This window comes from Falco cherrug, chromosome 8 (assembly GCF_023634085.1).
Source record: "Falco cherrug isolate bFalChe1 chromosome 8, bFalChe1.pri, whole genome shotgun sequence".
Classification (NCBI taxonomy): domain Eukaryota; kingdom Metazoa; phylum Chordata; class Aves; order Falconiformes; family Falconidae; genus Falco; species Falco cherrug.
The window spans coordinates 53,452,644-53,476,226 of record NC_073704.1 but is presented as its reverse complement, the minus strand read 5'-3'; the positions used below and the strand labels follow the sequence as shown (position 1 = coordinate 53,476,226).

Here is a 23,583-nt window from a genome sequence, read left to right as displayed (position 1 = left end):
CAACCACTCCCCTGGGCAGCCTGTTCCAGTGCTCTATCCCAGTGTAGAACTCACAGCATGCTCATGCTTTAGATGCTCAATGTGCACATGGGCTGTGGGGCAGAAAAGGCCACCCCAGCTGCTCCAGAGACCTGAGGCTGAACGGCAGGGCTGGGGTGAGGGTGGGCTCTGCCCCCCAACCCCAAGCAGCTGTCCATCTGCATGTGGGGTTTGTCCCCAGGTGAGGCTTTAGCAGCCCCTTTCATTTCTCCTCCTTCCCCCAATTCTGCCTCTCCGTGCCAAAAGCTTCAGTGGTGCTTTGTACCAAAGAGGCCCCAGGCTCACAGGGCTATGGGTCACAGACCTCTGCAGAGCAGACAGGACAAAAACCAGATAGGAATAAATAAAGGAATTGCTATTCAAGTTAAAACACATTTGGGTCGGGCTGAGCTGCCCCATGGGACCTGAGGTGTGTGGGGCAGCTGGGGGCACAGGCAGGCACATGGCAGCATTCTCCTGTTTCTGTTCCTGTCCTGCACAAGACAGCCGCACTCCTGAAATGCCATCTGTCGCTCAGGCCCGCTGCACTGCATTGCTCCAGCACCACTGCCAGGCCCTCATCCTGCCTGGGTGCCCATCCTCGATGTGCCACCTGGGCTGCGATGCACAGCCCCGCTCCCAGAAAATGAGGGCAGGGTCCCAAGTGCTTCATCCCTTGCCTGTCAGGGACAAGTCGTCCAAACACTGCCAGCTCCTTGGGATGTGGTGCAGGACCTCTCCTGGGCTGGTTGTTCTGGAGAGCACGTGGACCCATGCCAGCGGCACGGCACAACACTGCTTGGTGGCTCACACTGGAGTCCCCAGGGTGGTGGGTCAGTCAGACGACGTGGCCGCCTTCACTCAGCCACCTGGGCCGGTAGGTGGCATGGCCCGGTGTGCTCTCAGCACCCCATGGGGCACCAGGGATGTCACCCAGCTTGCTGCGAATGAGGTCTTGCAGCTCCTGGTCTCCCAGCTCGGTCGCTGCAGCAAGGGCCAGGAGGAAGTAGGCTGCTGCATCCTGTTCATCCTAAGCATAAAGGACAGGGCAGGCATTAGGAAGTGGTTTAATTGAAGGTCACAGGGTGTAAGGGAGCTGGAGCAGAGCCTGGTGGTTCCAGGCAGAACCCAGTGACACCTGACTTCATTGAAATGGGCTCTATATAGTCACAGCTAAGTGCCAGCACTTCTTTCCAAATTGCCTTTCCCCTTCAAAACCTGGTTGTGCCAGCATTGTGTGCATTTATTCTAAAGCTGCAGATAGGATGGAGAGTCACAGGATGCAGCTGCCTACATGTGTGGCTGCTCTGCCAGCAGATGTGATACTCCACCTCCAGCTCTCTGTCAAGACCAGAGAGCTTAGCACAGCATCATGGAAAGGTTTTCTACCTTCAGTTTGTGCAGGGTCAGGTTGCCAAGGTGGCAATACACCTTGCAGTAGTACAGGGCCTCTCCAGAGCACTGCAGCAAGGGGGGGCGCAACGCAAGCGTCTTCAGGTAGCAATCTTCTGCCATCTCATACATGTGCAGAAAATAGTAGACTGTAGCCAGGCGGTGGAATGCAACCAGCTCTTGCATTTGATCTCCTGGAAAAGAGTCGCTGATACAGTCAGCCTGCATCATGTTCACAATACATCCCCTGCCTGGCGTGCTGAGCTGCTTGGGGATGCATTTGCTCAACAGCCTGGGGGCACAAATATCTTCATAAGGAGACAACAGGGCTTGCAGATGGTTCAGAGAAAACAGAACCATGGGCAGGGCTGCTGATACCAAGGCTGGAGAGATTGCCCAGGGAGTATATGATTCAGCCCGGGTATGTCTTGGGTGTTGGACAGGGCTATTACAAGACTGGTTCCACCTCAGACACCTATTCTGGCATTTTGCCCATTCAAACTATTTCTGTAAAGGGAAAGAATTAATTAATCAGAAGAGCCAGGGCAGAGACGAACTGTTCAGTCCCGTGCCTTCATCAGACCTCCTGTGCAACAGCCCTCTGTCCAGCTGGTCCCACCACTACCACTGCAGAGCACTCCCAAGTGGCTGTCATGCAGCTTAAAAGGGGAAGTGGCCTTAAAAAGATGATACAACTTAGGATAAGAATATGTCCAGCAGTCTTACGAAAGCAGGAGATCTCCCTTTCACATGCACACTGTTCTCATCCAGAAAAGCAACTTCATCTGCAGGAGCCAGTAACTGCCCACACCCTGCTGGTGTGCATCACTTACCGACCCTGATGCTCAGCCTGGCTGCCAGTGTGGCAAACTCCAGTGCCTTCTCGTAGCCCTGCAGCCCGATCTGCAGCTCTGCCAGCTTATTGAACAGGCGTAGCTCTGTCTTAATGGCCTTTAGCTTCCTGGCCAAGGGCACAGCTCCTCCCTGAGGAGAGAGAACAGTGAGTCCTTGCTGTTCCTGGAGGTATTGGTACAGCACTGCCCACAGAGAGGTGACCGAGCAGCAGGAGATGGACCAAGCACTTGGTGTGGCAGGCAGACAATGTGGTGGTTGAGTGCTGCAGGTTCAGGTTCAGGTTCTAGCTCCTTATTTCCCTTGAAAACGAGCTTCACATCCCAGAGCATGGTTCTCAAAATCTAAGCCTCACATCTCTGCCCTTCCTTAGGTGCCTGAAATTCTGACTCTGAGCACACGTCCCTGGGAGCAGCCAGCTCACACCTAACACTGCCAGCATTTGTAATGTAAAGACCCTATTCCCACCTCCCAAATGATCTCTGTGGTGAGCTGCAGCCATTGCAAAATATGTCTGCACTCCTGGTTTCCCTCCTCCAGCAATGTCTGCACTTTGGCACACTCAAGACCACCCCATTCCTCACCACCCCCTATCCCTCCAGCCTGCAGCCAGCGCTGCGGCAAAGCTCCCCATGGCCATCACCTTGCAGGGACACAAGGACAGAAATGTTTGGAGGGATCAGTACCCTATAAAACTCCACTGCTCGATCTCTGTTTCGACTGCCATTAAAAAAGGTATCACCTGCTTTTTCATAAAGATCCATGGCCAAGGAGAAGTCATCCCATTTCAGAGCAGTCTGAATGGCTGCCTAGAAGGAAAGGGAATTGCAGTGAGACTTGGAAAGAGACATTTGTGCACAGACTTTGGCGTGATTAAATAAAACCAAGTCATCATAAACATGAGCCCCTGCTCCAAAGAGCACAGAGACAGGTTGGCCAGCAGGTGTACGGGGCTGTTGTGCTGAATTTGCAAGTGATGTGTGTAAAGATGCAGCCAGGAGCCAGATATCCATTCTTGTGCAGGGTCAGTGCGACAAGCTGATCAGCTGGGATATCCAATGGCATCAGGATTTAGAGTTGGGACAGTGTGGCCAGCAGCTGTTCCGGCCCTGATCTGTCATTGGTGTGGTGGAGCCAACGTGAAGATTGACAAGGGGAACGGAGAGCTTACACAGGGAAAGGGCAGAGCCAGCAGGAGGGTGGGCAGGTATGCTAACTTCTGGAAAGGACCGTTTTGTGCCAGTTATGCACTTGGCCCGGGTGCCACCTTCCAGCCATAATGTGTTGTTCCTTACACCATGACAATTTGTCATTGCCAGTGACCTCGCCTGGGAAGGGGCCCCTCAGTGACTCAGCCCTGCTGAGACGTGGCATCTATGGCCCTTCTTAATGGGAGGACATCCCTCCTTTAGCGCCTGCCTCCCTGCTGAAGCCACGAACCAGGGAGGCAATGATGGCTTCTTATTATGGGCCTCAGATCTCCCTTGTGAACACCAGGAACCAGGCTGACACCAAAGCCATCTATTCAATTCACCCATGTTCCTGAGCAGCCACCCTGTACCAGTAACTCCCTGCCTCTACCCCTCTGATTTAGGGGCATGCTGGTGTGACTGATGGGAAAGGCTCCTCAACTTGTTCCCACCACTGTGTACCTCAGTCACCCAGCCCCACCAATTCAGAAATGCTTCTGGGTAAGAGAGTGAGGATCCAAAACACCCTCTACATGTGTCCAAGCTGGTGCTTTGCTGGATACCCCAGTGCAGTGCAGCCCCAGCAGACCCAACCAGCCTTCTGCTCTGCTTACTCTGGGCACGTGAAAGGATTTCCCATCTTTTAATAGAAGCTGCTCCCTGAACGAGGGAGCCTTAAGATTTTATGAGCTGCTCTTCCACTTCGCAGCTCAGCTGCTAAAATAACGCTACAGATGGAAATAAGGCAGTAGCCTTCTACTCCAAGAAATCTCCTAGCACTTCCCTGGCACCCTGCCCCTTATCTATGCGTATTTCAATGGGAAATGGTCACCTGGCACCTCTACCTTCCTTTGGCACCCCTGCATCACTTTCTTACTGAATAAATTCACTTACATTCACCCAAGAACCCTCTAAACCCAGCGTATGGAAAGGAAGATAAGAAATTTAGTGCCAGGTAGTGCATAAGTGTAAGGCAACAGCTCCTCCTTTTAGCAGCAGGTTCACACTGTTCATAACTCTCCCTTCCAGGTCCTCCAGCCCCAAAAGGCTCCTACCAGGATGCTGTGATGGGAATACAGCTAGACAGAGTGGGAATGGGACAGCACCAGCCACGTTCTCCATACCTGAAAGTACATTTCCACCAGCTCATCTTCCTGCATAAGATAATAGAGCCTTCCTGCCTGCAGCCAGGCCTCTGCTGCTTTCACAGTCTCCTCAAGGTCAATGAAGATCCTTAGACTCTGCTTGGTGCAGTCCAGGGACTTTCTCAAAGCCCTGTGATGGTAACAGGCAAAAAGCCATTACAGACAAATCACAGGACCCCCTGAGCAATCAGCTGCAAAGCTATCACAACACCTGCCCATTGGCAAACCCATCTTCTCCTCCTACAGTTGCCACAGGTTAGAGACAAATGGACAGCCACAGTTCTGAGTAATGTGTCCTGGTAAAATCATGGAAATCTCCATGCTAAGTGGAGACTAAGGACACTATACTAAGTGCATGTGTGCGTATCATCTGGCAACCTCAGCCCAGCCTGGGACCCCAGTGCATGGCACAGCCCCAAGGTAGCCGGCTCCCAAAAGGGCTGCTCCTCACTCCTGCTTGTTTCAGCTGATAAAGAGGGTTTTGTCCAGGTCATCTGCAAACCCTGTCTGTGCCCCTACACTAAGTCACTCCCAGCTACACACGGGAGCATAGGCAGGGAGTGCTCTCACCTTCATTTTCCAGACAGCATCTGGCACTCAAACTACATCACTGCCCGTTGTTTGTCCCTCAGTGCAGCCAAGGAGGCAGATCTGTGGCTAAATGTGCAAGACCTTATAGCCCCTTTCAAGCCCCTGGACACTAGAGGACAAAGGGACAAGCAGCAGGATGAGCCAGGCGGTTGGACGTGCTGCCTGCAGAAGGCAGCTGTGGCAAGGGGCGCACTGGGCAGTGCCCAGGGCATGTTTGTTTGCTTGGTGTCTCGCCTGCTGGCAACGGGGCTCCGGCTGTCCTTCGAGTCCAGGGAGTGGGGTGCTTTGTGATCTTAAATAGCACTGTTCACATGACAGGCGTCTGCTTCCTAAATGCCTTCCCTCTGAACTCACTGCGACCTAGCATGGGAAGGTTAACGTCCGCGTTAATGACAGCCCCTGCCCATTTGTCCTTCTAGGACACAGGAGCCAGCTCCCCGCCATTTGACACATTTGCCTTCAAAGACCGAAGCAAGTCTGTGGTCTGTCCAAGTCTCTTTCCCTCCTCTCCCACCTAATCTAATCAGTCACCTGCATGTGTCAAGTGGGAGATTGAAAGGTGAGCTGATACGGAGTCTTAAATACCTCCCCGGGGGAAATATTCCAGCAGGGATAGGAAGGGCAGACTCAGCGGCTGGAGGCTGAAGCCAGACATTCAAATAACAGATAAGGAACCTATTTTTACTGGTGAATGGTGGTGATTAATCACTGGAATAAGCCTCCAAAGGAAGCGATGAATTCCCTGTGGCTGGGTCCCCTCTGATCAAGGCTGGATGTCTCTCTGGAAAACTGTGTTTGGCCAGACCCCAGTTTTGTCCCAGCTGTCGCAACACTCTGGTTGACATTGAACCGTTCCCCTTTACACCGCACAGCAACAGCTTGCAAATCTATCTCAGCAGCAGGTTAACCAGCAGCCTGCCTGAGGGCAGCTAGAGCTACCACACACCTTCCCCACCTCTCTCACCCCAGGGACACCCCAGGAAAGCCACTGCTCTTGCCCTGGGTGAGCAGGGACCCCTCTCTAACAGCATCTCACAGCCACAGACAGGACTTACTCAGATGTGCCCAAAGCCTGGTAGAGCTGGCTGAGGGCCTGCAGGACATTGCCTTCCAGCTCTCTGTCCTGCAGCTGTTGTGCCAAAGATACCCAATGCTCATGGTAGGTAACGCAGGCCTGGAGACTGGGGGACACTTTGCTGTAGAAATGGCAGAGACACTCAGTGATGTGAAGCTGACCTGCATGGCACAGGGAAGGGAAAAGGACAGATCAGGGGACTGCGTTAGGGACCTGACAGGGTGCTGCACAGAGGTGAAGGCTGCCCTGGCTCCCGGCAGCAAAGCTGTACTCACTCCTCACGTTATGCCACTTCAGGGCAAAAACTAATGCCAGTTCGTAACAGAGTTTGCCACCTTCCACCCTCTGGCTGTTCACCATGGCCTGCGCTAGCCACAGCAGCACCTGCACCAACTCCATCTCCAGGTCTTCGCTGCTCTGGAGCTCAGTGTAGAGCTGAGCTGACTGGAGCAGGTAGAGCTCAGACAGCTGGCTCGCCCCACGCGAGAGGCTCAGCTGCCCCAGGTTAGCCAGGGCAATAGCCTGGTTCCTCTTGTTCCCAGTGTCCTTGGCTTTGTGCAGGGCATGGAGATAGTTCTCTGCAGCTTTTTGCACTTGCCCTTCCCCTTTGAGGGCAATGGCCAGGAGATTGTGCACCGCTCCACCCTGAGTCACGCTGTCCGTCCTGTGCAGAGAGTGCAAGAGCTGCCACATCATGTCTGCAGCTGGGCCTGGCTGGCTGTGCAGGAGATACATCCAAGCCAAAGAGAGGGAAGACTCGAAAGCCTCCTCCTCACCCATCAGTCTGCTGAGGGTTACAGCCGTGGCTGCATAACTAACTGCCCCATCCAACGCGCCATGCTGGAGGTACATCCTTGACAAGATGGCACACAACGTCCTCTGCATGGGCACAGCTTTGGTCTCGCAGGAGAAATGCAGTGCTTGCTTGAGATAGAAACAAGCCAGTGCTGGGATGCTGCTCCTCTCCGGTTTGCTTCCCAGGAGTTTGGATGCATTTTGGAGGATGAAGCCAGCTTTCCAAATAGGTGTTGGTGCCCCCTTGATGCCACTGGGAACAAACAACCTGGCGGAGGCCAGTGCGATATTTGGCAAGTACTTCTTCTCATACAGGTAGCTCAAGATGGGGGTGGCATCCAGCGGCACAGAACTAGTGTCCGTGCTGAGTAAAGTGGCGGTGAGACATTGAAGATGCTCAGTAAAGGGCAGCACTTCATCGGTTTTGCCCAGTTGTAGGAAGAGCTTGACAATAAGGAAGCAGACCCGTGCCTCCAAGGGAGCATTACCCACAGCAACGGCTTCCCTCAGGATGTACATCATGACTTCCAGCTCATTCTCAGAGCTGAAAGAGCGGCCAGGCAGGCAGACAAGCAAGGCCACCATTTTTCCCAGTAGGGAGGAGAACTTGGGCTTCATGTTCTGTTTCAAGTAAACAGAGGCAAGGTTCACATGCAAGGCAGCCAGCAGGGGCAGGTCCCCAAAGCCCCTGTCCATGACACTCATGGCTTCCTCAAAGTAGACTCGAGCCTGAGAGAACTTGACCTTTTTGATGCAGAGCTTACCCAAGAGGAAACAGAGCCTGACATGAGCCCACACTGAATGAGTCCTCTTGGCCCAGTTCCTGGACGTCTCTAGGTACAAGACCAGCTCATCCTCATCAGAGAAACCATAAAAAGTGGAGTTGAGGAAGGAAAAATTGAGATCATAGAGGCTCTGGAAACTGGGTACATAACTGTCTTGGTTAAGGAAGGTCAATATGGGGTCAAACACATCAGCATCTTCCATGTGTCCAGCATTCAGGTCAATAAAAAACTTGGGATCATCAAAATCATCCAGCTTCTCCAGGAGAACATCTTCCAGTGTAGCAGGGGCTGATTCACTCCCTGGGCTAGACAGCTCGGAGGTACTAGTTGTAGCCAAGTCATTTATTTCCTCCCAAGACTGGAGCAGCTGGGTATCTTTATAGCCACGAAGAACAGCCTCTGGAAGGGACAGGCAAACCACCGTGGGATGTTTTCCCACGTCAACATCCACCCCCAGAAGTCATCCTAAAAGCATCCCATTCTGTCTCCCCCACATACTCACCTGATGGCACCTTCGGGAACATGGCTGTAGGTTCAAAACCTTCTACACAAAGAGAGAAACAGAAAACAAAAAGACCAAAGCTTTGGTCAGTGCTAACGTGCAGACACAGTGCTCAAACCTCAGAGAGATTTTCTGATGCTCTGCTAAATCCCAGGCATGTATATGGAGATCGAGCTTACTTCTGGCCACAGACACCACATGCAGCTACGGTTTCACCCCTCTGTCTACTGGGGCTGGGCTCTCTATAAGACCATGGACAACAGGTTTTAGCTAGTGGTGAGGTGAGCACCGGTAACATTATAGTTACCTGGGAACAAGCAGGTCTTATTTTGCACGGGTAGAGTTTTATCAGGTTTTTATCTCTCTTAAGATCCTTGTTGTGTCTGTTCAGAGGTTTCAGGTATGTGGTTATCTCTGACAGGCTCTACCTCAGGCTCACTGCATCTGAGCCAGATGGCCTGGCAGGTCCCCTGGACCCTAGGAGATCCCAAGGTCAGCCCTGCACGGCCACATTGTGCTTCTAGGGAGTGAGAAGGCAAGAAATACAGACAGAGGAATTAGACATGGTGCAAAAGCCACACAGCAAGCACAGAGAAACTGAGAAAACCCCCCAGGAACCGTGCCCTCCTGGCTCCTGCTACGGGCATGGAGATGATGTCACCTGCCACTTTAGCTGTGCATTCCCCTCGGTAGACACCCGAAGGTCAGACAGCAGCAGGGACCTGCTGTAGGCAGGGACCTACAACCAGGATCAGTGGAGAGCAGCATCTGCCAGGGTGAAGCACAGCTGAGGAGCTGCCCTGGAAGCAGAAAAGACCCCTACACACTGGAGTGTGGCAGGGCCCAGCTCCTGAGGGTATCTACAGCCTCCATGACCAGCCTGAGCAGAGGGTTTGGAGGCTGTCTCAACCACAGCAGTTATTACCGTTGCAAAGCCCTGAGCAAGGAGCAATCTAGACACTGCCCAGCATTGCTCTCCATGGGGAGCCAGGGGATTGGGCACATAAGGAGAGGGGAAACTTACCCAGCCGGTACACGGAGGTGATGTCTGTGCGTGCCAGGTCACTGAGGAGGGTGGTGAAGTGCTGCTCGCCACCATTGCAGGGGATGCGCAGGAACGGGGATTTTTCTTCTTCACTCAGAAACACCAAGCCCTTTCCCCTGGGTTGAGGCAGACATCAGGAGAAAACAGTCAGTGTCTCCCCATCCCATGACACTACAGCTGTCCTGTGGAATGAGATGGACTTTCCTGTCCCTCCTCTTTCCCCCACCAGAAAAGCTCTGCTCAGAAGCCTGGACACCTTCCCCATGAGGGCTCTCAGATCCATGTTCTCCATGGAAGAACCAATGGATATCAGAAGGAGGAACCTATTGGTCTTTTTTGTCTCCAGAAGTCCTTTCTGAGGCCAGGGCATCATCTGATCTCCTCTGAGTTCTCTGTAGTGTCAGAGAAAAGTGCCCAGGACTTACCTTGAGTAAGCCTGATCCAGGAATGCCCAACAGACCTAGCAACAGGTTAAGACCTTGTTCTCCCTCCCACACACTCTTGGAGGAGAAGTGGTTTTGGATGGATATTGAACTGGAGCTATGTCTTTAAGTCATCAACAAAGACAACTACCTGGGTCATCAGAGTGGGGTTGTGTCACCCTCCCTCCCCAGACAATTCCTGTCTGTATCCTTGGGAGGGTGTTTAGTTCTGCTCAGTAAGGAATGATGCCAGTGGTCGTTCCAGCTCGACATCCCACAGAAAGCAAAGGGGCAGAAGGAAGCAAAGCAGGACTTGGTTTCCTCGGCAGTCGTTGCTCTCCCCACCCTTGCCAGACTCAAGCCCCTCAGACAAAGCTACAAAGTCAAGAACACTTCTAGGCAGGACTGTGAAGCCACCTTGTCTTGTACACAGATGTCTGGGCTGCCTTAGCATAGAGCCAGGTTTAGCCCAGGGCCAGATCTCTTCCTTTCCAAGAAGCACCTGAGGCAAGTGAAATATGATTGCTTTGTCTGAGCAGGGACTCCTCCCTGCTGGCAGCAGAGCCTGGCCAAGGCTGCTGGCAGACCCCAAATGGATCCTCCATGAAGGCCTTGCAAAGAAAATTATCCAGCCTGGACTCTACATAGCAGTGTTGAGTTGGGACCTGGAGTTTTCCCTTCACTTTCTCCCAAGTTTAGTTTAATCTGGATAGTAGCAGTAAACTTACAGAGGTTCGCAAGCCTCAGGACTTATGTATCGGGTCGGGACAAAGCCGATGCTCCCACTGCTGAGGGATTTGCCCACAAACCATGGAAGTCCTGGAATGAAGAAGCCAATGACTTCTATGCCATCTCCTTTGGAGAAACTCAGTTCATCCCATGCTGCTCCTCTGTGGTCCTCTGTGGCTGTGCACCTGCCTTTGACTGGGAAACCAAAACAAACAAGGGCGTTTCAGTGTGTGGCTCTTGTTAAAACTCCCTCACTGGAAAAGATTTGGGCAAGGAGAGACCATGATTTCAGCTTGAGAAGGCTGCCGCTCTGGCTCCTAAGATTTATTGTGCTCTCAGACTCAGATACCTGCAATTTCTTCCCGAGAAGATGATTATAACAAAATATACAAGAGGCGTGGATAAATACCACATAGCCAGACTGAAACCTCTGAGAGCTGCAGTATGGAAGGTGGCTGGAAACACAGAGCTTCACAGAACCTGCACTGTCTCAACTCCCTGCTAGAAATGTCCATCGCACTACGCACCAAATTCTCACCTGTGTGACCCCCCATGTCCAGCATGCTCTGAACAGTGCCCATGTCTGGGCACAAATGGCCTGGGCTTAACAGGTGAATGGTGGGTACAGATTTCATATGCACACTAGTGGGAGCCTAATTATTTAAAACCTCAGTCCTGAAAAAATTAAAGGAGAAGTAAAATTGCAGTAGAACAGAAAAACCCAGTGGCAGAAGGATGCCACCAGCTGCCCACTGTACTCTGTGTTCCCCAGATCATCATTCTAAGAACATGCAATTTGCAAGCTCTGTTCTCCATGCAGGAGTCCAAAGATGCAGTATTCCCTTAGAGCACCTTGCAATGGAGTGTTGTTGTCAGAACAAGGGATGGGCACTTGGCATTTGTGGCCAAACTCAGGTTTGCAAGAGCCATGCCCTTCCCTGGGAAGGGCAGCTGCCTTACACAGGTATCACTCACCAATTGTCTGAGAGGTCGTCCCACTGATCTCCTGGGAGATGCCAAAACTCACAGCATAATTCTTCAGGAACCACCTGCAAGGCAAAGGGTAACCACACTGGTCCTCTCTGAGCAGTCCTGTCCTCAGGCCAGCACCAGGGATGGTTTCACACAAGCAGAAGAGATGTTCTGCTCCCTGGGAGTGCCAGAGCTGCTACGTAGCATGGCCAGAACGACCCGTCCAGTAATTCCCTGTAATGGTGCTACTGGGCACAGAGGGCAGTTTGCACCTCACGACGGCAGCCTGACACCACATGGTAAGAGCCAGATAAATTTGCCAGGCTGTAAGGAGGGTTTCACCGTGTGAGTCCAAGAGGAGCTGTGAGTGTGGAGGCTCAGCCAGGTGTCCAGCGTGAGGCCCCACTTTGACTGGCATTACCTAAGTCTCAGGCTATGCTTTTCCTCCCAGTTACCACCTGTAAATCACAAACAATCTCATGTATGACCTAAATCAATATAAGAATGATATCTGAAGTATGTCCTTGCCATGTCCCATCAACAGACCTTGAATTGGTTCCAGTGGTTGTCTTGATGCATAATCTATACCTTCGCAAAATTGTGTAGCTTTTGCCCATTGCCAGAGGCAAGAGCAGTTTCTCACCCCAGGCTGGGTGCCAGCTCATGCATTAGGACCAGCCCTATTTTTTTTTAATTGAGCCTTATTAATTGGCCAGTCTACTTACTGGTAAAATGGGTGAGGTATTGGCTCCAGAGCTGTCACAGGCACCAGGCCTCGCTGACCTGTCAGTAAGGACATCCCTTCCCACTTAGACTCCTCTCCAACATTCTTCACATGGATCAGCTCATTCCTGTAGAGCTGCAGGCCTTCCTCTCCCTTCTGCTCCGGCTGCCAGGCACCAGGCACAGCTCTGGAAAAAAAGTTACCTGCAGAGAGAAAGAGTCATGCCCAGGTCAATGACATCAGTGCAAGACATAGCCCAGCACGGGGCTACAACACAGCCCTGCTGAGATGTTTTGGAGGAAATCCCTATATATGCAGCCCCTTCTCACCCTCCTGGAGCAGCAGACCCATATATATAGTGGCCAAGCGATCTTCATCCACAGTAACTCTGATCTCTGTGTCCTCCATCAGAGCACAGTTCAGCCAATAGTCCTGGTCAAAGAGAAGCTGCTCCAGACAGCTTCCCACATACCCTAAAAAAACAAGAGGTAAAGCAGTGTTAGCACCTTCATTCACTGGGCACGATGAGGTGCTCTTTGGATGCCTCCCAGTCTGCCATCTGCAAACACTGTGAGGCAAGAGTCTCTAATTCTGCCTCCAACCCCAAAATGCAACACAGGGATTACCCCAAAGGCACCCTCCTGGGTCTCTTTCACTGATCCGGGTAGTGGTTTCATAAATCTGTAGATGGACACCAAGGTCTTCTAATTCATATTCTTCAACTACCCACCCTGTTACACCACTGTTTTTTTGGTGTCAAAGAGTACCTTCTCAAAAAATGCTTCTCATACTGTCTGTTTAGACCTCCCACACCTTGAAAACATTACCTAAAGTCAGATACGTGGAAAACTTCCAGACTTCTTCTAGGGTTTTGAAAGTGAGGAGGAACCGATCCTCCTGTGCTTGCATACAGACCAGCCTGGCTGACAGCTCCTAGACACAGAAGACAAAGCAAGATTAAGGGCACTCCTGGGGACTGTGACAGGGGGTCTCCTTTGTCAGTGTGGGAATAATATTAGATGCTGGAATGAGACTAGGCATTCATCTATCAGCATAGTTGAGACCGAAGCTGTGTGAGTTGGTTGCCTGGGGCTAAAGGCAGGGTGCTCCAGCCAGCTGAGTCCTTCAGCCAGGGGGGATGGAGCACCCGCAGTGACAGCTCCCCATGGTGCAGCAGTGGGAGGGTGAAGAAGCTCCATCATCTCCTCCAAATCTTTTCCCCTGTGGTGCACACCAGAACCACTGTGCTTTTGAAACCCAGACACCTGAACCATACCACGTGAGGGCTAATGTTCAGTCAGCACAGGCAAAGCTTCCAAACTGCAGCTTTGAGGCTGAAAGCAGTCCGCTTGCCTCGAGGGAGAAGCTCTCCTTTCACTATTGCTGGCACTACTATGTCTGCGCTGTTCCAGGTCTTCTGGGAAGCTCTGCAGGGAGCCCTAAGGGCCTATGGCATTAAAACCCAGCGGGGGAGGAGAGTTCAATCCAGGAAACATCTCTATACCTGTAGTGATTTTTCTATATGAAGCCAAACACTCTGAGAACCCCTATGCATGTCCAGGGATGCCACCTCCACTGGGGACCTGAGTCTGGTACAGAGCTTTGGTGATCCTGGCCCTGTGAAATGCTGGCTATTTAGACTCACTCCAGGGCTATCTGCATGATCCCTCAGGCAACTTGAATCCTCCAATATAAGGCTCCTGACATGACGCTCATCTTTGCATCTGCCTCTCACCTCTTACCAGCCCATTTCCACCATCATTCCAGTCCCCTACAGAATCTCCGTGTGCAGGAACATACCCCGCAGCAGCCTTGGAGGAGCTTCTCTTTCTCAGCTGGGTTTGGTGTCCCATTACACCAGAGGCATCCCAGTATATGCTCTGCCCTGCCAGGCTGGGGCTCCTACCTTGAACAGGGCACAGACATCTTTGTCATCACTCTCCAGGGCCCACAGCTTCTTTCTGGCTGCTTCCTGGAGCTGGGAATTGAGGCATCGGGAGGAGCGGCTTTCAACGGAGAAGAAGAGCGAAATCTCTTGAAAAGGACATGTGCAGGGTTAAGGGGGAGAAGGAGCTCCATGCCACACAGAGCTGCCTCTGCCGCACTGCCTCCCTGCAGCCAGCCCCACCAGTGCCTCCAGCCCTCGCCTGGCTGTGATGTTCAAAGAACACAAACCCAGCTTGTCATCCCCCCTTCGGCAACAAAGATGAGAAGCTCCACAGGTGATGGGGGCTCAGTTAGCTGCGGTGCCAGGCCTTGCTACGTTCAACCACTGGAAATCTGGGTGATGCCAAAGACAACATCTTACCTGGTGGGAAGCTCTCCCCGACAGCCAGCAGCACCAAGGAGGTGTCCGGCGAGCCTTCTGCTGCTTTGGTAGCACAATTGTTTGGTTCTGATGCTCCAGCCTTACCTAGCAAGGAGCAGGGACACGGAAGAGCTGCTGTCAAATTTTGTGACAGAGGTCTAGGATATTCTGCCTAACCACGCCATCTGAAAGCAAAGCACGTGGGTTGCACTGCAGATCTGGCTGGGGATTGTGTGAATCTGGTATCACCCTAAAATCATGCTCAGGGTTGGAGGCAAGATCCACGGGACTGCTGTGTCCTAATTATATGATAGCCTTGATGACTGGCTTCTTTCCAGTGCTGGAGTAGCTTTGAAGTGAGGGGACCTTCCCTCCTTGCTCTTGGGACAGACCCTCACTGAGCAGATCTGCTAGAAGGAAAATTCCGTGACACAGAGATGTTTTTGGAGGACACCTCAGAACAAGAGTGTTTCCTCAGCACAGGAGAGCCGAGGGCTTACAAAACTCTTTGCTCATCAATTTGACAGTCAAAATGGGATTTTCTCCCTTGCCTGCTTTGGTCAGTATCTGAAATCCAAGCTGCATTCTCTCTGCTTCACACATGGTCAACTATTGCCATAAAGGATTCAGGAACTGAAACTTTAGCTGGTAATTATGTTAATGAAGGCTGAGGCACATAAAAATCCAGTTTGCTTTTCCACAGCTGCATTTGGCTGTGGAGGGATAACAAGATTAAAACCCAATTTTTTTCAGTAATCAGATTGGACTTGTAAGACAAACACGTACCCGGAGATCTGGAGCTGGAACGTGCAGTGGCTTTTGTAAGTCACTTCTGTGACCATAACTATACTCCGCAGTTCTTTTTATTGAGACAGCTTTGCCACTCAGTCAAATAAACTGTTATTTGCATGCAGAATTATAAACCTTATTTATAGTTAACAGTAGAAAGAATGGCCCAAGGCTGGACATGTAATGAATGAGCTTTTCTTCGAAAAAAAAAAGGCTCTACATTTCTCAACAGCTGATTTGAACACACTTAACAAAGGACTTCATCCAGCAACTCTGTCCCCTTCCACACATGGGGGAAACGGAGACGGGGAAGTGAAACGAGCCAGAGGCAGAGCTAAACCTGCAAGCTAAACTGCCAGGGCTGGGCTCGCCTGCCGCTTGCTTCACTCCTCCCTCCCATCCCCTCCTCCCTGCATCCCGGCAGATCCCGATGGGCTCCCCCGAGTTCAGCAGCTCCCGATGGGCAGGGGCTCAGTCCCCCTCCCCCAGGGACAGGTACCTGATGCCATGGTCTTCTCCTGCCACCATTTTCCCCGGCGCTCGGCTGCGGTGTGCTGCAGGTGGTCCCAGCAGGGCAGGAGCACAGGTGAGTGGGGGCAGCAGGACTCACACTCTTCGCCTGGGGAAGACGGGTGGTGGAGAGAGACATTTGGATCCCCAGCAGGATGCTCCCTGCCCAAGAGGTCTCTATATGAAGTGCTGAAGGAGGTGGCAGGTCGGACACTGGTCGTGCCACCTCTGCCAGCAGAATGACACAGCATGCTGGTGGGTCCCTGCAGAGCCAGGCAGGGGCCAGGGCTTGCTTGGGTGAGAGAAGAAGTGGATTTGCTCCCCACCACACTCACCGATTCAGTATTTATTTTTGTTTGGGCCAGGCTCAGAAAGGGAACTGGGAACTTTTTCAAGAGACCAATTGAAACTGCTGGTGGGGAGTCATTCCCAGTCGTGCCAGTGACTCATTTACCTCCCCGGTGCTGAAATATTTTGTAACAGTGGGCAGGAAACAGCCCCAGCCCAGAGCCCAGCGCGGTCCCAGCTCTTGGGGCCACACTCCTGGCAGCTGGGGCTGACGCATTGGTGGCACTCGCTGGCACCTGCTCTCCCGAGGGACACGTGGCTACAGCCACTGGCCCTGAGCCACCTCCCTCCTCCAGCTCGTTAGCACAGCCCCATTAGCTCATTTAGGCATGCCGGTATAAGAATTGTGCCTTGGGGTCTGGCAGCACCCCATGGGCTCTGCGAGCTTTGCGATGCTTGGGGTGCTCCTGGGCAGCAGTGGCAGCAGAACAGGGGTGGCAAGGGGGTTCCTGAAAAGCCAACAAAAGTGTGGGAATAAACCAACTCTCTGAGTCATCCTCTTCCCTCCCCGCCCAAAATGCCCTGCCTTGTTCCCCACGCACCCAAATCTAGTGACACAGCAAGCGTCCAGCAAGAGGAGGGAACACCAGGCACCATCTCTGGAAAGGCAGGCAAGCAGCCATAGGGAGCCAGCGCTCAGCGCCGGAGTCTCTCCAGCAGCCCCGGCAGTGGGGTGAACTGCAGCCACCGGTTTCGCAGCCCTGCTCAGACAGACCAGGGCCATGGCATCCCCACAGACAGCTTACCTGTGCATCCCAGGGACAGCTCCTGGTGCCAGGGGGTCCCCCAGCAGCAGCCCATGTGTCCAGCAACACCACCAGCCGCAAGCCGCAGCGCGGGCAGGGCGAGCGTGCTGCTCACTGCCCGGCCGGCACCGCGGCTCGGTCCCAGCCCCAGCCCCAGCCACAATGCACAATGCGCCTTTTGACCCGGCACCGTCTGCCGGCGAGGCGGGGGCGATGGGCACAGCGTCAGAGAATGGTTTGGGTTAGAATCATAGCACCGTTTAGATTAGAAAAGACCTTAAAAACATCAAGACCAACCGTTAACCCAGCACTGCCAAGCCCACCACAAAACCGTGTCCCTAAGTGCCACATCTACATGTCTTTTAAATACCTTCAGGGATGGTGACTTACCCACTGCCCTGGGCAGTCTGTTCCAATGATTGACAACCCTTTCGGTGAAGAAATTATTCCTAACACCCAATCTAAACCTCCCCCGGTGCAACTTGAGGCCCTTTCCTCTCACCCTATTGCTTTTCCCCTGGGAGAAGAGACCGACCCCCACCTGCCTACAACCTCCTTTCAGGCAGCTGTAGAGAGCGATAACGTCTCTTAAGGCAGGACCTGCCTTTCACAAACCCACGCTGGCCGGGCCTGATCCCCTGGTTGCCCTGGATGTGCCACGTGATGGCATCAAGATGATCCGCTCCGTAACCTTCCCCGGCACCGAGGTCAGGCTGACAGGGCTGTAGGTGCCCAGATCCTCCTTGCAGCCCTTCTTGTAGGTCACATTTGCTGACCCCCAGTCTGCTGGGACCCCCCCAGTCAGCCAGGGCCGCTGACAAACGATGGGAAGTGCCTCGGTGAGCCCTTGTGCCAGCTCCCTCAGTGTCCTCGGGAGGATCCCATCCAGCCCCAGAGACCTGTGTGTGCCTGAGTGGTGCAGCAGGGCACTGACCATTTCTCCTTCTCATTCTGCTCCCCATCCCTGTCTTCCAGCTCAGGGGGCTGGGGACCCAGAGAACAACTGGTCTTACTCTTAAAGACTCAGACAAAGGTGGCATTAAGTACCTCAGCCTTTTCCTCACCCTTGTTTCTCCCCGCATCCAATAAAGGACAGAGAATCTCCTTAGCCCTCCTTTTGTTGCTAATGTATTTATAGAAACATTTTTTATTGTCTTTTACGGCAGTAGTCAGATTAAGTTCTAGTTGGGCTTTGGCCCTTCTGATTTTCTCCCTGCTACATCTCTGTAGTCCAGAGCTGCCTGCCCCCTCTTCCAAAGGACATCAACTCCTTTTCTCCCTGAGTTCCAGCCCAAGCTCTCTGCTCAGCCAGGCTGGTCTTCCCCGCCGGCTCATCTGTCGGCACACGGGGACAGCCTGCTCCTGCGCCTTGAAGACCTCCTGCTTGAAGACTGTCCAGCCTTGCCGGAGCCCTTGGCCCTTCAGGGCTGCCTGCCCAGGGACCCTGTCAGCCAGGCTCCTCAACAGCCCAGTCTGCCCTCCACAAGTCCAAGGGGGCAGTTCTGCTGACCTCCCTCCTTCTCCGAGAATGGAAAACTCCATCATTTTGTGATCGCTGCGCCCGAGGTGGCCTCCAGCCATCACATCACCCCCCAGCCCTTCTCCCCTCACAAACAGCAGCTCCAGCAGGTGCCGTCCCTGGCTGGCTCCCCCGCCAGCCGTGTCAGGCAGTTCTCTTCCACATGCTCCGGGAACCCCCGGACTGTTCCCTCTCTGCTGTGCTGTAGTTCCAGAGACATCTGGCAAGTTGAAGTCTCCCAAGAAACCTTTAAAGACCTTGTTCCAACCCTACTGCCACAGGCAGGGACACCTTCCACCAGGGCAGGTTGCTCAGAGCCTCGTCCAGCCTGGCCTTGAGCATCCCAGGGATGGGGCATCCACAGCTGCTCTGGGCAACACCACCCTCACAGTGAAGAATTTCTTCCTTATATCTAATCTAAATCTATCCTCTTTTAGGTTAAAACCTTTGCCCCTTGCCCTGTCACTACAGGCCCTAGTAAAAAGCCCCTCTCCATCCTTCTTATAAGCCCCCTTTAGGTACTGAAAGGCTGCAATGAGGTGTCCCCAGAGCCTTCTCTTCTCAGACTTTCCTCCTAGGAGAGGTGTTCCAGCCCTCCAGTCATTTTCATGGCCCTCCTTTGGATGCTGTCTAACAGGTCTATGTCCTTCTTGTGCTGGGGACCACAGAGCTGGGGGGGGCGTGTCTCATCCTGCTGGCTGGCATTGCTGCCCTGTGCTGGCCCCACCACTGCCCTGGGCTCTGCTCTCACCCTTGCCTTTGGGAGCATGTTGCTCAGCCCACATGGCACATTCCTCTCATTCCTCCCACTGGCCGTGGCATGGGAAGCCCCACAGTCTGCAAAGCCTGCCCGAGCTTGCAGCTGGCCCCCGCAGAGAGCTTCAACGCTGGTCTCCCCCCAGCTCCAAAGACAACCCTATTGCTGACACTGCTGCAAGCACCTGCCTCACCTGCAAGGACAGCCTGCTGGGGCTCATCCAGCATCCTCCATCCGGGGTGGCTGTGCAGCTGTTCCTGGACCACCGTCCTGCCCGGCCGAGCCAGCACTCTCCCTGTCTCACAGTGAAGGCAGCTGGCAGTGCTGCCCGCTCCACACCAACCTCAGCAGAGCAGAGCTGCGTCCAGGCAAGCCACAGGTGAGTCCTCTGCAAGCACAGGCACTGTGGGCTACTTTCAGGCTAGCAAGGCTCATCTCATCTCTGAGATCACAATTGTCTGGACCACAGATGCAAACACCAGGAGAGACCGAAATGGGTGCTGTGCAGGATCCCTTGGGCAGCCCAGGATGGAATCACATTCCCTCTTCGCTCACATGCTCTGACCTTGCCCAGCCTCCAGGAGCAGGACTCAGGACTGGCTGTGTGGCCTCACTGTGCTATGGATGGCGAATGTCCGCAGAGCATCTCTGGGGAAGAGCAACACAGCTCCTGCAACATAAAACCCAAAATGTCTGGGGAGAAAAGTCACAGATAGGGAGGTCTTTCAAGGATAGACTTTTACTTCAGCAACCACTCAATGCCAGTGCCACCACAGCAGTGACTTGTTTGCTGTGGTGTGCTGCAAGAGCATTGCTGGTCCTCCCAGCTCCCTTCAGCTTCTCCAGAGTAGTGAGTAATTACTCCAGTGCGTAATTTCTCACCAGATTCCTGTGCTGTGATGGGGGCTGCCTGGCACCACTGCAACACTTCTAAAGCAAAGCACGAGGAGTAGCTAGCTGCAGGATGGGCTGTGGCAGGGTGGAGTCCATGTTCATGGGGCTGGCTGGCAAACTTACAACAAATGGGAAGTCAAACCAAAAGGCTTTGCAGGGAGGGTTGCACTGAGCAATGCACCAGCCTGTCTGCCCAGGAGATGGTTTAAAGCGTGGGGATTTCTAGTCCTCATCAGGGGAAACCAGATGTCAAAATGTTGGGGTTGCCTGGAGAAGGCACCGTCTTTCTCATCCTCCTTGTTGCAGCTCACCTGCCCTCCTGAGCCCCAGACATTAAGGTGCAAAGCACTGCAGCTCTCTCTTGGTGTGCTAAAGTCAAGCTGACGTTTCCCATGCAAAGCTGCGCAGCCGTGGAGACCTGCACGAAGGTGAGCGGCTGGGACAGGCCGGTGCTGCTTTCCCTGTGGCAAGGACACACTGTCTGTTCCAGTTGCATGCTTGTGCTAGAAAGCTCCACGTTTAGAAAACTCCCCCAGTCGACAACAGGATGCTTTGAAGGTGCAGGAACTGGAGGGGGAATTCAGATCCAGGTGCGGGTTTCGGCCTGCCTGTGCTCAGAGCACACAGCCCAAGTTTCTGTGATGGAGTCAGGCCCATCTTTACAGGAAAGATGTTGCTGTTTTGGGCCCATGTTGTCAAAGTGGTCAGCACTCAAGCAGGGCAGGTGTTTTCAGAGAAAGCTTTTTGCTTCACTCAGAATGATGTTGGTTTTCAGCAATACCTGCTCACTGATTAGTGTCAAATTATTCTACCCAGGGGAAAATGTTTTCTTAAATCAACAGTACGTTATGTTTCATTTTCTAAACAAAAATGTCCTCCTTTGTAGTTTCAAAATTTCTTTTTGCTTTTAAGTTTACCTAGATAACTTAAGTGACCAAACCCATCCTTCTACAAGCAAAGGTATCAGCCTCTTCTTTGACCTGAAATGGAATTTTCCTTTTGGCCAGCAACGCAAAAACCTCCCGTTCACTCCTTACCCTGCTACTTACTACCCCTGGATCTTCGCTGGAGAGCCCCCATTGCTGCTGCTGAAGCCCTCAGCCTGGCCTCACTGGAAAAGCCTGGTCAGAAGTACAGAAGCAATTTCCCAGGGGTCTCAGCCTGTGCTGGCTGGGGGTCTCTGCCTGTGCCGGCTCTCCAGAGTCTCTGCTCCCTTTGCAAACCTGGTGTAGCCATGCCAGCTGGGCAGCCTCTGCAGAGCACCAGCCAGCCACGCTTCCCTCCCCAGGGCACAAAACCAGGAGGCAGGGCGACTGTCCGGGCAGTCTTTGTCTGGTGGATGTAGCTGCTGCAGACACTGTCGGTCTCCAGGGCTGTCATCCAGCAGCACCCCTCCCTGCAACAATATCCCCTTTCCTAACTCCAGCATGTCTGATGTGATTTCTCCTGTCCTTCTTCTATCGGTTCCTGGGTACAAAAGACCCAAAACAAACCATTTCCCTGGCATGCTCATCACCACTACGTCTGAGCCTCAAATTCTGCCGGGACCAAAAATGCAAACTCTCTGCCCCAACCTGGATTTATGCAGCCATGTCCCTGCACCGGACTGCTCCAGCCACCTGCAACCACCGTCCCGGCTGTGTTTGCTCAGCTGGGGACGAAGGGCGCAGGCATGCAACCGGCACCCAGCAAGAGATCCAGCACGGCGGCTGCAAGGGCAGAGCAGCGCAAGCAGCTGTACTGACCTGCTCCTCCACACGTGCCTGTGTGGGGCCCCTTGCTCTGCTCCCCAGCACCGCTTTCCTCCTGGAGAACTCTTGGCCACAAAGCTCCAGCCTCTCCAAGCCAGGTCCCCCAAGGGAACGCTGCCGGCGCCGGGACACGGCGCGCTCCCGTGCGTGTGCACAGGTCTGCGTACGTGTTTGCAAGGCGGGCGAGCGTGCCCAGCGCCACCACTCCCTCGCACAAGAAAAGGAATTTCTTCCAAGAGCAGCTTATCATCTTGGGAACCTCCGCTTCCCAGCAGAGAGGTCAATGAGTTACCCAGAGTTAAGCTGTAAACAGCCCGGCACGCTGGCAGGCTGCTGGCTCCCAAGGGGAAGCATGAATGCCCAGGCACCACCTTCGCCTGGGCCCTGCGGTCAAGGGCAGCAAGGCTGCCCATGGGCACGGTGTCAGGGAGCAGCTCAGGGCTCTGCTCAACCTGAGCGTGACTGCAGCGGCCGCAGCTCCTTCCCGTTGCAAGCAGCTGCTGCTTTGCATGAGCAGCCTCTCTCGGACTCACCTGTCCCCTGCGCTCAGCCCTGGTGCTGTGTCCTTGGAGCTCACGACCTTCCGTCCTCACAGTGCACCGACTGCCTCTGCTACAGCAAAGCCCCAGGGAGAGGCTTTACCTGCCCCACCGCACGGGCATCCCGGGGAGGTGGCAGAGGCTCAGCTCTGAAACACCCTCCTTCTCTGACAGAATGCAAATACAGACACACAGAACAAGAGATCTGTGGACCCAGCAGTATTTGTGCACCCTGGCTAAACTCTGCAAACAGGGCAAGCAGAGAAAAACACAGTGATCTTTTTTTGGGGTTTTTTTGGTTGTTTTTTTAAACAATGAAAGAATTAATATCAAGCTTTTCCAATATTCCTGTTTCCTTCTGGGAGTGCTCAGAAGCCGACCATTCCTTGGCAGGTTCAAAACGAAGCCTCATTGCTTTTCACTTTGTTATTTAAAAATGAACCTGAAAGAAAAAGGAAGTCAGCCCAAACCTAACAGCCTCATTGCTTTTCACTTTGTTATTTAAAAATGAACCTGAAAGAAAAAGGAAGTCAGCCCAAACCTAACGTCAGTCGAGGAAAAAAGCAAACAAACAAGATGAAAAGTTTTGTTTCAGGTCAAACAAACTCCTGTTCCATGTTTTTGATTCTCTGGTATTGGGGGGGGGGGGGGGGGGAGGGGGGGGGGAGGGGTGGCATTTTCTGCGGCCGGGGGGAGCTGTGGGGACACTGGCAGGAGCAAGCAAGGCCAGCGGGGACATTTCCTCATTCTTGCACTCTGCTTTTGCTTTCACCCTCTGCAAATGGGTGCAGAGCAGTGATAAGCACCTGCCCGCACCATGCCCTCTGCAATCCTGGGCCTCCAGGCAGCTCCCTAGTGCCTGCCTGGCTGCTCGGGTGGTGGGACAGGAGTATGGGGGAGAGGGACATGCCCCATGTACCTCCACCGTACCTTTGCATGCCCCAGACCAGGTGGCGTTGAGACAGCATCTTTCCTGGTGTGCTAGCAGCTGGGGGCAGCTCAGGAAGGAGAGGGTTCATGCACTGCTGCAGGACACGGGAAGCACAATGGTTCTGCAGCAAAACTGGTGCAGCAAGTCACTGAAATGCAGCCAGACAGGGCTGGCTTTTGAGATATTTCTTTTCGCTGATGGCCCTCACTCAAGACTTTTCTTCCACCTCCAAGACCCTTCTTACTTTTCTCCAT

General features: G+C 53.3%; 2 protein-coding genes across 10 annotated transcripts; one reads left to right on the top strand and one right to left on the bottom strand.

Annotated features, from left to right (window-relative positions):
* Positions 1-373: 373 nt before the first annotated feature.
* On the bottom strand, positions 374-22,471 carry SH3TC2 (SH3 domain and tetratricopeptide repeats 2). Of its 9 annotated transcripts, XM_027805584.2 has the most exons (20): positions 21,854-21,936; positions 20,420-20,569; positions 19,408-19,884; positions 15,834-15,953; positions 14,546-14,650; positions 14,144-14,271; positions 13,065-13,170; positions 12,567-12,710; positions 12,239-12,440; positions 11,517-11,590; positions 10,541-10,736; positions 9,370-9,506; positions 8,346-8,387; positions 6,539-8,242; positions 6,244-6,424; positions 4,577-4,727; positions 2,949-3,071; positions 2,244-2,394; positions 1,408-1,604; positions 374-1,048 (listed from the first exon to the last, which is right to left on the bottom strand). In XM_027805584.2, exons 3-20 carry the CDS (start codon positions 19,439-19,441, stop codon positions 857-859), a joined length of 3,987 nt encoding a protein of 1,328 aa, XP_027661385.1. In that variant the 5' UTR covers positions 19,442-19,884; positions 20,420-20,569; positions 21,854-21,936; the 3' UTR covers positions 374-856. The 9 variants fall into 9 exon arrangements, with proteins under 9 accessions (XP_027661385.1, XP_027661386.1, XP_027661384.1 ...); XM_027805585.1 differs by lacking the exons at positions 20,420-20,569; positions 21,854-21,936 and adding an exon at positions 22,393-22,471; XM_027805583.2 differs by lacking the exon at positions 20,420-20,569 and having other exon boundaries at positions 21,854-21,992.
* Positions 15,787-22,709, top strand: LOC114015890 (uncharacterized). Its single transcript, XM_027805587.2, has 2 exons — positions 15,787-15,920; positions 21,021-22,709. Exon 2 carries the CDS (start codon positions 21,699-21,701, stop codon positions 22,707-22,709), a length of 1,011 nt encoding a protein of 336 aa, XP_027661388.2. The 5' UTR covers positions 15,787-15,920; positions 21,021-21,698.
* The last annotated feature ends 874 nt before the right edge of the window (positions 22,710-23,583 follow it).

Excerpts from the sequence above, each read along its gene's own strand:
- SH3TC2 (XM_014280009.3), bottom strand. The coding sequence starts at position 16,993 with ATGGGCTGCTGCTGGGGGACCCCCTGGCACCAGGAGCTGTCCCTGGGA. Across the intron at positions 12,441-12,566 it reads GGGTCTGCTGCTCCAGGAGG|GTAACTTTTTTTCCAGAGCT; the intron begins GTGAGAAGGGGC and ends TTCTCTCTGCAG. Across the intron at positions 3,072-4,576 it reads TGGTGGAAATGTACTTTCAG|GCAGCCATTCAGACTGCTCT; the intron begins GTATGGAGAACG and ends CTTTCCTTCTAG.
- LOC114015890 (XM_027805587.2), top strand. The coding sequence starts at position 21,699 with ATGTCCCTGCACCGGACTGCTCCAGCCACCTGCAACCACCGTCCCGGC.